Source organism: Dufourea novaeangliae, unplaced genomic scaffold (assembly GCF_001272555.1).
Source record: "Dufourea novaeangliae isolate 0120121106 unplaced genomic scaffold, ASM127255v1 scaffold21, whole genome shotgun sequence".
Taxonomy (NCBI): Eukaryota; Metazoa; Arthropoda; class Insecta; order Hymenoptera; family Halictidae; genus Dufourea; species Dufourea novaeangliae.
The window spans coordinates 5264372-5276173 of record NW_015373910.1 but is presented as its reverse complement, the minus strand read 5'-3'; the positions used below and the strand labels follow the sequence as shown (position 1 = coordinate 5276173).

The following is an 11802-nucleotide window of genomic DNA, read 5'->3' as shown; positions in this document are numbered from 1 at the left end:
CAGAAAGACGCGTCTTGGGTATGTGTAGACGACCGGGGATCGCCTTGAGGGAAAAAAAGGAGGATGCGGGTCGGACTAGCGCTGAAAGCAACCGCGACTCCCCGCGACAAGCCGCCGATTTCCCCTTTTTCCATCGATCCCAGATTCGTCGCGACGCTCTGCGAATCGCCGTTGAGCCTTTTTTTCTGATGCATTATGCTGATAGCATCATCGTCGGGCTCGCCGCCGCCGGTACCGTGTGGAAAAACAAACGGCCATTCGTCGCAGGGGGGGCATACCAGACGCAACGAAAGCAAAGCGAGCTTCCCCCCCTTCCCCCTGACGGAGAGGAATAGATACGAGACCGAGATACCCTATAAACAAAATAACAAAGTCCGGCCCCACCTGCAATCAACTGCAGCGCATTTTCTACCAGTGGAAGAACGTGAGGGCTGCGAGACTTTCCCGATTTTCCGGTTATTTCGCGGGGACACTGGATCGGGGAAACGAGAGTCGACGGCTAGAGATTCTAAAACAACTATTTGGAGAACCTCGTTTTGTGGATCTTTCTGTACCTTTGATTTAAACAGTAATGAACGGATAGCTCGAGACTGCAAAAAAGTTAAAGAAACTAACGAAGGAACAGAAATGAACGAGGAAGAATTCAGGTATACTCAAGAGCGAACTCAGCTTCCGCTAGGGGAAAAAGTGACGTAGGGGAAGGGCCTCCTACCATGGTACCTCTTGGTATTGGGAATTACTGAAATTTATGTTGAATTAATGTTCGATTTAACATTTATTTCAATACTTGGAAAGGCCTTTCTCTCGCGCCACTTTTTCCCCTAGTGGAAGCCGAGTTTGCTCGCGGGTGTACATAGTTGCGGGAATGGTGTCAACTCGGTAGACCTCTAGTGGCGAACGTAGGGAGGTAGTGCCGCCACAGCAGATACAACATATAACCCAAGGAATATCGATTAAACGAAAACTAAGCGGTGTCCAGTTACCATGACGAGTTTCTTGTGTTTTCCAGTGTTTTCAGACGGCGTCTACGAACCGTGGATTCGAGGAAGATTTATTTTTGATATCAAACGACTGGTCGCGGTGAAGAGATCTTGGTGGGATGGAGCAGTGTGGTTTTCAATCCGCCCTCGTGGAGAAGAAACTTTCGACTGAGGCTAGGACTGACGTTTCCGAGAACGGTGGCTCCATACCGGAAACAGAAATTAGTGAAACGGTTAGAATGAAATTTTTAAATAGATCTCTCCGGGAATGTGTTAACAGAAATTGTGGTCAAATAGAAATTCACTGTCTACTGAATTTTCAATAATGTACAACTTCCGTTGATCTTTTTGCTATAGCTTACTATAGCGCCCAAGGATTCGTCGGTGGACATCGACATTCTGGTGACCTCGTCCTCGGAGGTTTTCTCGAGGATAAACCTCGAGGCGGAAAATGGCGAGTACGCGACCGATAATCGAGTGTCAACCGACAGCACAGCGGTGCCAGATGCGATACCGGAAATGGAGAACGACGACAGTTGCTGCCTGTCGTATTTCGACTGCGATTCGGCCTCCGACGTCACTTTCAAGAGTTCTAGTGGCGAACGATTCGTCGATGATGTTCGTGAAACGAACGACGATGATTCCATCGTCCCGACAATGTCTATAACGGAGATAATTCGCGATCAGAGTGAACCTAAGGATGCGACTCAGTACGCTATATGCGTAGAATATAATTTAGACAGCAAGTATCGTGACAATTGGTCAGATGATATTAGTGAAGATAATGCGGACAATCAATTGGAAGACCCACGAAATGAGCAAGAGATCGAAGAGTTGGATCGTCGTGACTCTTCCAGCGACACAGACGAAGACGTGACACAGTTGATATACTCTTCCCCCAATATAAACGTGTCTGATTACGTTGAATTTAGAGAGACCATTAAGGAATCGAGGTTCGAATCGAAGATTCTAAACGACAACACGTCGTCGTGCGAGATAACTGAGATTACGGAGTCGCAGGAAGTGTTAGAAAATGAAGTGTGTGTTCAGAACACGACAGAAGAAGTGGAAGAAAGTTCTCCTGTTGACGAAACGAGGCCAACTTCTGCAGAGAATTACTTAGAGAAGCTGGCGGAGATCACAGAATCGAGTTGTCCTAGAACGGAGGAAGAGGCGCAGCAGACGTTGAAGAAGATCGCGGAGGGAAAAGCGGAAATAGAGAACAGAAAGAACGAGGCTTTGAGGGATCTATCGATAGAGTTCAACGAAGTGGAGAAGCTTGTTGCGGAGCAGAGAGCTTTCGAGGAAAAGAGTCCGTCCATTGGCACGGCACCAGACGACAACAGTGAATCCGACGACAGTCTGAACGAAGGGAACACAGGCGAAGAGGTTCAAATGCCTTTGACGAAGGACGAAGTGACGGAAAGTTTTAAGATCAAGAACACCTCGAAGGACCTCGTTGAAGAGGAGCAACGTCGTACAGAACTGTTGCAAGAATGCTTGCAGGTGATCCCGCAAACGGAGGAGGTCGAAACTGTTCAGGAAAAAGAATTAATTGACAATGAAATTCCGATGAAGTCTGAAATAGATCTTGAAGAGGAGAAGAGCAACGTCGCTCGAATCTTTACAACGATATCGTCAGAGATAGCCCAAGAGGCTATATATTCTGAAAGTGCACGCGTTACTCCTGATTCGAGAGAAAATAAAGATTCGAAACTTGCAGAAACGGTGGTCAAGAGCATTGTCGAGGACATTATAGCCGACACCGAAGACTCCCTGTTCTGGCAGTTCCCCGTGGAACCAGAGAGAACGTACATCAAGGGAAAGGTGTACGATTTCGACGAGAAGAAGCACGGTACCAGGTACAGCGCGAAGCTCAATGGAATTCCGTGGAAAGCTTGCAACGCCTTCCTCGCGACTTTATGTTTGGTAAAATAAGCGATACCTGATTCCAGAATGACAAAGCAGTTTCTGAAGGAGCTCTGCAAGAAGAATAAGCTCTACCAGACCCCGCATCTGAACAACGTGCTGTATCTGCATTTCAAAGGTAAATTTCCAAACTAACTCTCGTATTTACATACTAAGTACACGACGACGTACCCAGGCCGGATTAAGATTTTTTGTGGCCCCCCCCCCCTTGATTGAAGACCCGGGGAAGGTGGGATTTTTTCTAATACAGCACAACAAAATATATAAATCCCAAGAAATTGAAGTTTAGTTTAAATAAAATTAAATAACATTTTTATCACAACGAAATGGACGGTTCAGATCTAGGGCCCAGGGCTACATCTCCCCAGATAGCATTAAGTACATTTATGTCAAGTACCGAAATAAATGTTAAACCGAATATTAATTTATCCTAAATTTCAGTAACTGCCAAAACTAAATGGTAGGAGGCCCGTCGCCTACCTCGATTTTTTCCCCTATGGAAGCCGAGTTTGCTCGTCGGTGTAACACTAAGCAAATGTTTCTATATTACAAACGTTTCGACCGAGTCACTTTTCAGGTTTCTCCTTCATCGAGAATCTCGAAGAGTACACCGGTCTTAAGTGTCTATGGCTACAGAACAACGGGATCCGCGAGATCGCCAATCTGGAGAATCAGAGCAACCTACGGTGCCTGCAGCTTCACAACAACGTGATCAACCGAATCGAGAACCTCGAACGTCTTACCATGCTCGACACTCTGAACCTCTCGCACAACGTTATACGGAGGATCGAGAATCTCGGTGATACACGCAGACGCGTGTACGATCCCCCCACCCCTCGTTGTGGTAACCTTGACCTTGACGTGTGGTCCCTTTGCTTTCAGACTGCCTGAAGTCCCTGAGCTCACTGAACCTGGCGTACAACTACCTGCAAGAAACCGCGGACATCGAGCATCTCCGTTTGCTAAACAGTGTCTCGGTGCTGGATATTTCTCACAACAGGATAAACACCGTAGACGTCGTTAACGTGAGTCCGTTATGTCCCCTTGATCGCTCGAGTAAGCTAGCGGGCGCGCGCGCGCGCGCGCAGGCCACTAGCGTCGCTTCGACGGGCTGTTAGTCCCCCCGGTGCGTGTTCCGTGTGTGATGTAACTCGCAGTTTTACGAAAGGGGACACTTGTGTTTCCGTGACGAGAAGTGTCCCGATCTTGGCACGATGCAACTTTGTGAGAATATACACACGAATCGGATCACGTAGATGAAAGATGTATCGTTGGTTAGGGGGATTGTCGATTTGGAATAAAATTAGCTAGAGATAGTGAAATATCGATGTTTCGTTGCAGATACTGGCATCGATGGAAAATTTGCGCGTGGTCCACTTTATAGGCAATCCGGCGCTGAAGACAATTACGCTGTACCGAAAGACGATGATCATGAACTGCAAGAATCTTACTTATCTCGATGACAGACCGGTGTCCCCGAGGGAGCGTGCATGCACGATCGCTTGGTAGGTGTATCGGTCTTCGATCGTGCCTTCGAATCAGAACGATTTGGATGTTTAGAGTACACTCTTGGTACGGCATTTGACAATTAAAAGCTAACAAAACCGTCACCAAGGCAGGATGAATGGAGGTGTCAATGCAGAAGAGGCCGAGAGGATACGTTGGATCAAAGCGAAACAGAAGAAGCTTAACGACAGCGTGCAAGGTATCATATGTATTATAAAAATCGAAAGTCCCGCGCGCGATCTTCTGCCTCTCTGGGTACCCTTGAATCAGACACGCATCGCGAGCAGCTCTAGAGAACGCTAGACAACGCAAGATCGATTTTAATTGATTCGTGTGTTTATCCGTGGACCTCCGATCCGCCCTCGAAAGCCCTGATAAACAAAAGGAACCTGTACAAACCGGTCGGGACGTCCGAAAAGGAGGCGGAGGATAAGAAGAAGACGAAGGAGGACGACGAAGAAGTAGCCACGACGCTTGTGTGCACGAGCAACGAACTGGTAAGAACTAGTTTTGTCAAGGTCTGGTACAGAATTCGTGCTTCGAATAATATCACCACCGATCGGGGGCCCCCATCTACTATTTGATCATTCACCACGGCGAAACCCCCTTCATGCGCCTTGGTGAACCTTCAAGCTCCACCTGGAGAAGAAGAAAAAGTCGGTCGTCTCATCCTCCTCCGGCTCCTCAGCGTCCTCGTCATCGGACGAAGAGGTGGAGAACGACGGAACGGGGAAAAAAGGAGCCGAGAAAAGTGACGGAAGGAGGCCAATGGCGGAGGAAGAAAGGAAAGCCACGGGCGCGACCGCTGGGGAGCTTTTGTTGCCCTGGAGAACGGAAGTAAAGATTTTTCTGTTTCACCAATGGTTTCAGCCACCTTGCTAACCCTCTACTACGATACGATCAATCCTAAAACTTTGCTCGATCGTAGCGTAAAAATTATTATAACGATTTATCGATAATCAAAGTAACTACCTGTTCTATACCTTTTACTTCAAATTTTCTATAAACCTCGAATTGCATTCGGTTCACTAAAAGTTTACTTTTCTGCGTTCGTAGACGACCAAGAGTCAGAGGTCTCCGAAATTAGTGGAAGAAATAACAGAAACAAAAAAGGAATACGTGGCAGATGACGCGGAATTGACGGAGGATCCACCGTGTAGTCATGTTCTGGAAACAAGACTGTCCCATCTCGATAGAATTGTCCCGCAGACGACCAACGAGACCGAAATGGCTCCGGAATCATGCACGAGCGAGCCGAAGATCGACGATAGTAAATTACACACCAATTTCGAATACGATCAATGGCCCCGTTGGCAATTCGTACGAGGCTCGTATACTATTCTTTGTTAGCGAACTTTTCAGTTATTTTTCGTTCTGTTCGATTTTCAGCCGATGAAAAAAGGATATCGTTCGCGAACACCGGGGTTTCCTGCGACATTTCCAATCGCGAGGACAATAAAACGACGAACACCAAAGTCACGGATATGGCGGAGGAAGAAAGCCCCTACAAAGACGTTTCGTACGATTACCGAAGAAAGGACGACCGACACCATTTGAGCACGCAGTTGAGCAGCATACGGGAGGGCATGAAAGAGTTCTGCGCCGACATGGACAAGTTCGTCGAGGACAATAAAATCGTGTACGAGAACGGCGATGTCAAACGATTCTGGGGTGTGGGAAACGTGAATTCGCCGTTGGTACACGAGGGCAAACCGGACGGAAAGCAATCGTCCGCGCCGAACGAAGGAAACGGTGACTTCAAGTGGTGGAGCACGACGGAAAGAAAGCTGAAAGTTACGGAGTGCATGAGAAAAAGAGAAGAGGAAGCGGGTCGGCAGGCGGGGAAGAAAATAGAGGTACAAGGAGTCGAAATCATCGAGGATGCTCCAGAAAGAAATCCAAACGATGACTGTACAGGAGAAACTAGAGAAAAGAAGGAAGGTGTCTACGATCTGTTGAATCTGAAGACCTGTTCCGAAATTCTTCTAGAAGATGTAAAGACATACCCTGAACATACAGACGACCACACGTTTTCTAAATCGAGCATGACCGAAAACAAAGGAGACACTTCCTCGGGGGTGTTTCATTCTCTGCTTAACGAATTGGATCATAGAAATCGGCGGAACTCTAAACAAAGCTTGAAATCACACAGTTCTCATAAACTGTTAGCGATAGAGGAGACGGAGGAAACTGTCGAGGAGACAGTGCGAGAACCTAATCAGTTGAACAAGTGCGGTTCCACGTTATCGAACACCTCGAAATCGGGAACCAATCAAGGGATACTTAAAATGGAACCGGTTCGAGTCGAAATTGCAGAAGCTGGTCCCAATGACGTCGGATCTTCCAATTCATCTGAAGACGATGAATCGGACAAGGAATCGGTGATAACTGTGATCGATCTCTACGACAGGCACCGTCTTAAATCGAGAAGTGCGAATACATCGGCGACCTTTTCACTGGAAAGTAAACCCCAAGGTTCTTCCGAGCTGTCCGAAAGTGTCGCAGTCCAGAATCACGACAACGAGAACTCAGGTTCTGATACGCAAGCTTTGGTCGCACCTTTAACTTCGTTGCACGACGAAAAGTCGAGTCAAACCGCGAAAACACGTAAAAGAATGCACGACTCCGAGAATCTGGAAATGGCCAGCAAGAAATCGCATTTGATCGAGGAAGTAGATGTAGAGTCTGAGAGAGTCTCGGTGAATCGAAGGAGTGGCAGCGAAGTGTCTGAACGGTGCAGAGATCATGTAACGAAAGAAGCAAAGAAATTCATGCAGAAAGAATCGCCTTTAATCGAGAGATGCATAGAGAGTTTGATAACGAACAGACTGGAAGGAAGTTGGAAATTCGGGGACCAAGATCGCCAAGACTTTTTCGGCTGTACGGCTATGAGTTTCACGTCATCTTCTGTCCTTAACACTTCCGAACGGTTCCCTAAAATCGAGTCTACAGAAACGCAATCTCGTGAGACAGCATCCGTTTCCAATGACGCTGGTAAATACAGGAACCTCGCGATTATTGACTGATTGTTGATCTACGATTATTGTCCATGCGTCATCCCCACCACTGGGGAGGAGGCTGTGGAACCCCGCAAGCGCACACTTTGTTGCGTCTAGTCCACAATTATTCTCCCGACGCAGACAATAATCGCAAGGCCCCTGTATAATTTAAAAATATTCGAAAATGATCTTGCATGATATTTCTTTGTATCATGCAATCTTCTACATTATCTGTACTGACAATCATTTTGTTCACAGATATTCTGCGTGACCTAATAGAGGAAACCGAAGCCATTGGAATGAGCGACAAGTTGCAGGGGAAACACAACCTGGATCTCTATAAGGATTTCTACAAGCACTGTGAGCGACTGACTAGAAAAAGCAAGGTGCCGATCAAGCCCGATTTTATGAAGAACAACCGAATAGATCCTACGGAAAAGAAACGCGACGGTCTATCGTCAAGGGAGACCAAACAGTCGAAGAAGAAACAAACAAGCAAACTGATCGAGGTAATCTCGGAGAATCTGGACGCGATCCCAGAACCTGAAGAACCACCTGCCGACCCTGACGAACCAGCAATGGATCCAGCGTTAAGAGACCGAATATTGAGGAGCATAAACGCGCCGAAAAGCGAGGAGCAGAAAGAAAGGGGGAAAAGATCGGCGGAGAAATTGATGAGAACATCCAGAGAAGCAATGGCGATGGGAAAATCGCTTTTACAGGAACCCTCGATTATGTGCAATCAGCAACGAGTTAGTAATGTCGAATTTTTATATCGTGTCGCTGTTTCTTTTTTATCTGATATCGTGTGTGTCATCATATTTTAGTTTCAATGAAAAAGCTCGTTAGATATTGATTCTATGCTTACCAGATTCTCGTGTCCTCGGTGAGATTCTCTCGATATATTTTTTTGTTGTTCCCAGCAACCGGACGACAGCAGGAAATTCTTCATGAATCTGCTGAAGGAGGACGTTGAGCAGGAAGCGAGGGGCGTCGATTCTGTCGATGAGAGGAACAACGGGTTGGACGTAAAAACTGAAAAAGTACAGATAGAAACATCGCAGGATGAGATTGCAAAGTTAGAAAAAACAACGGAGGTACCATATTCCCCTGCTGATGGGATGGGTAAACGGGAAAACGGTGTTTCGGACGCGAAGGAAGAGCACAGAGGGAGAATAAAAAAAAGTTTAGAGATGCAGGTCATTCAAGAGAACTGAGATTCCTGTCAGAGGTCTGAAAATTCTGTAAAGTTTCAGTGATACATTAATTCATACGGATAAATGCCGTAGATTCTGCAAGTTAAACTGTGATCGATCTGTATTTCCTGTTCTTGTATTGAATGCATCGAGCTCTGTATTTCCTGTTCTTGTATTGAAATAAAGACCTGTTGCATTTCAATTTCTCTTGCCCATCGAACGAAACGAACTACTAAAAAGAAAACATAAACGCTTCTGTCGACGGGCAAAAACTGTTTACCCCCTCAAAATATCGATGGTGTGTTGAAAAATTTTATTCGCTGAGAAGAGTCCACTTGGACAAAATCGAAAGAAAAACAGGTACGCCCGGTCCGATGTGCCTAAAGTGGAGACGGTGCTTCTACTACGTACACTTTATTTTTGTTCTTTTCTGTCCACACTCACATCAATTATATAATAATAATAACGATGATGGCGGTGATCCGGTGAACTGTAATTAATAGTAAGAACAATTAATCCGTAATTATGCGTAATGACGTATCGGTTGGCTTGCGAACGAAACAAATATATATTTAGTCACACCGATGTTTCTCTTGCGTTTCCCGTCGTTCTCGGGGAGGTCCGGCCGAGATTCATCACGAAAAATACCTGTCCCCTGTACGAAAGCTTGGCGAAAAGCTCGTAACGACACTTTACACGTTTATAATAGGATGATATTCGTAACGAAATATCTCACCCGCTGGCCGTGTCGCGCGATCGAACCGTTTCGTCTATTTAGTCTCGATAGATTTCCTCTCCTGTCAGGCGTCGTCCATTTTGTTTCTGTTCGACCATTTCTCTTTACGTTCGTTTCACTCGTTTACACTCGCGACACACACACACACACACGCAATACACGATTATATATCATTCTTTTCAGGTGCTCTTAACGAGTATACCTCACTGCTATCTGGCTAACCGCAGTAAGTAAAGAAACCGTACAGATTACATTATGCTCCACTGTCACGATATAATTATTACAATAATAGATTTATAAATGTCCACGCTCTCATTTCTTTCACAACACCCAGACCAGGCAAAAATTTCAACACGTCCACACACGCACGTCAGTCGTAGAATTCTTCTCTCGTACAGCGTTTCGTGCTTTCACACACACACACACACACACACACACAGACAGACGTATTCATGGTTGCTCCCTAATTGTAAGTTATCTTCCTGGACCTATACCGGTTGTCGAGGAAGTCGCGATCGACGGACTGCGATCAGAAGGTGCACAGAGAGTGTACGGTACACCGTGGTGTCGTCGATTCGAACGGGGAGGCAATTATCAGTTGGAACCTCGAAGGGATCGTCGAACAAAGGCTTCCCCCATCCACGTCGCGTACATATGTCCCTTTGGGTTTACCCTCGCTTATTATCGTATTTGTTTATACATATATATGGTCCGTCCAACAAGACGAGTCAGTAAAAATAACCCGAAGCATTCGCCTGCTAAAAGCCCAGGTATCGACTGGCAATTGTCTCGGTCCCAGTTCCACTCAAAATGGTCATTGTATTCTCCCTTTGTTCAAGGTTACCGACTCGACCGGTTGAATGAGGTATAGTGTCGATCGCTGTTTCGTCCACCGCGTATTAATTAGTTATGCGATCCATCAGACAGCCCTTATAACGCGTTACGTTACAGAAAGAGTGCCTTAACGCCTATGCTTTCTTTTTTCTTACTATTAAAGAGTTTCATCGACTCGCTGGAAAAAAATCATTCTCAGAGATCTTCCTCCCAAGATCCCAGGAGAGTTTTTCCATTTCCTCCCGCTGATCCTGTGGAGTAACACGCGGCGATTTTTTCAGCCCCACCCCCGGAAGTGGTTACAAGAACGAAAAAGAAAAACGTAGACGCGAAAAATTGTCCCGCGAATTTGCAATCATGGGAAAATCTGAGAGTCGAAAACGGAACAGTAGAAAAACCTTGTCGTTGGGGGAAATTCATGCGGTTCATTTCGAACAGGCCGCGGGTTCGAGCGCTTGTCAGTCTTCTTTATTTCTAGTCCGAGAAAAATAACGTCGATCCCCGTTGATTCTTCGCGTACTCTTGTTCCCTGATTTTTTTTTTTTTTTTCTTAGACGAGCTATCATCGGCCGCGTCGGTCCGCCTTTATTGTGATAAAACAAGCGGCTCGTGCACTTCTCGTACGGTTAAGTGCAGCGAGAACCTTTCACGGTCCATGTGAAAGTTTGCTCGTCTTTGTACTACGATTGTTACTTTTTTTTTTTAATTCTTTGGTTTTAAGGAGGATTGTCATCGTGCGTTGGTGTCTTTCGCGTCGCCGCGTGCGCAAGATTCAACGAAATATTCCGAGAAAAAGAAAGAAAAATGGTAAATGCATCCGAGGGATATGTTACGATGTACATTCGCGATGATGAAAACGGTGACAAGAATATAGATTTCAATGCAAATGAAATGATGAACCGCAGAAATAAAAGTATAAAAAGTTTACAAGTTAGAACGTTACTTCAAGTTCTGAAACCGTTGATTACCAACGTTAACCCCTTGCTTTATGATTTTCTTGATGTCTACAGAATTACTTTATCATCAATAATTCCCCAGAAATGAAAGGAATTCGTGTACTTATCGCAATTTACTCTAAAAGTTAAATATTAATATCAGCGAACTAGTCTTTCGCTTTGACTCAAAGATAACGACTAATATTTCTGTTTGTTGAATCCATTTTGATATCGTCACCACGAGTCTGACTCGATTTTATAAAGCAAGGGGTTAAATCATACTTGGCATTACAGAATGTTGCGACTTTATGTGACGATGATTTCACAAAATCATCGGCATGATTGCAAATTCGATCGAGTAAAGCGAGGAAAGTAAAGTTACGCCGTGTTACGTGTACGATCCGCGACGCGCTTGACAATTACTCTAAATTCTTCGAACGAATATTCTTTCTCGTCGTATCTTACAATCGTTCAAACGTCGATGGCAGTTAAAACAAGGTAAATAAGAATTAATAAAATATGTCGCTCTCGTTACGCGAAGCAACCAAACTGCTGAAGTTCGCGCAGAACTCCTCGTAATTCGTGACGTTCACGAGCACTTCGTTCGTAATTCAATCACGAGCGATAATCGAGCTCCGAGATCTTGGATGAAATCATCTTATATAAAGGTCCCCTAACTCGATTAAT

The 11802-nt window shown here is 45.4% G+C and overlaps 1 protein-coding gene across 1 annotated transcript; it reads left to right on the top strand.

Moving 5' to 3' along the window:
- The first annotated feature begins 5560 nt into the window (after positions 1-5560).
- On the top strand, positions 5561-8631 carry LOC107193921. Its single transcript, XM_015583460.1, has 4 exons — positions 5561-5685; positions 5805-7409; positions 7673-8166; positions 8338-8631. The coding sequence occupies exons 1-4, from the start codon at positions 5643-5645 to the stop codon at positions 8629-8631; spliced, it is 2436 nt and encodes an 811-aa protein (XP_015438946.1). The 5' UTR covers positions 5561-5642.
- Positions 8632-11802: the final 3171 nt, after the last annotated feature.

Excerpts from the sequence above, each read along its gene's own strand:
- LOC107193921 (XM_015583460.1), top strand. The coding sequence starts at position 5,643 with ATGGCTCCGGAATCATGCACGAGCGAGCCGAAGATCGACGATA. Across the intron at positions 5,686-5,804 it reads CGAGCCGAAGATCGACGATA|CCGATGAAAAAAGGATATCG; the intron begins GTAAATTACACA and ends TTCGATTTTCAG. Across the intron at positions 8,167-8,337 it reads TTATGTGCAATCAGCAACGA|CAACCGGACGACAGCAGGAA; the intron begins GTTAGTAATGTC and ends TGTTGTTCCCAG.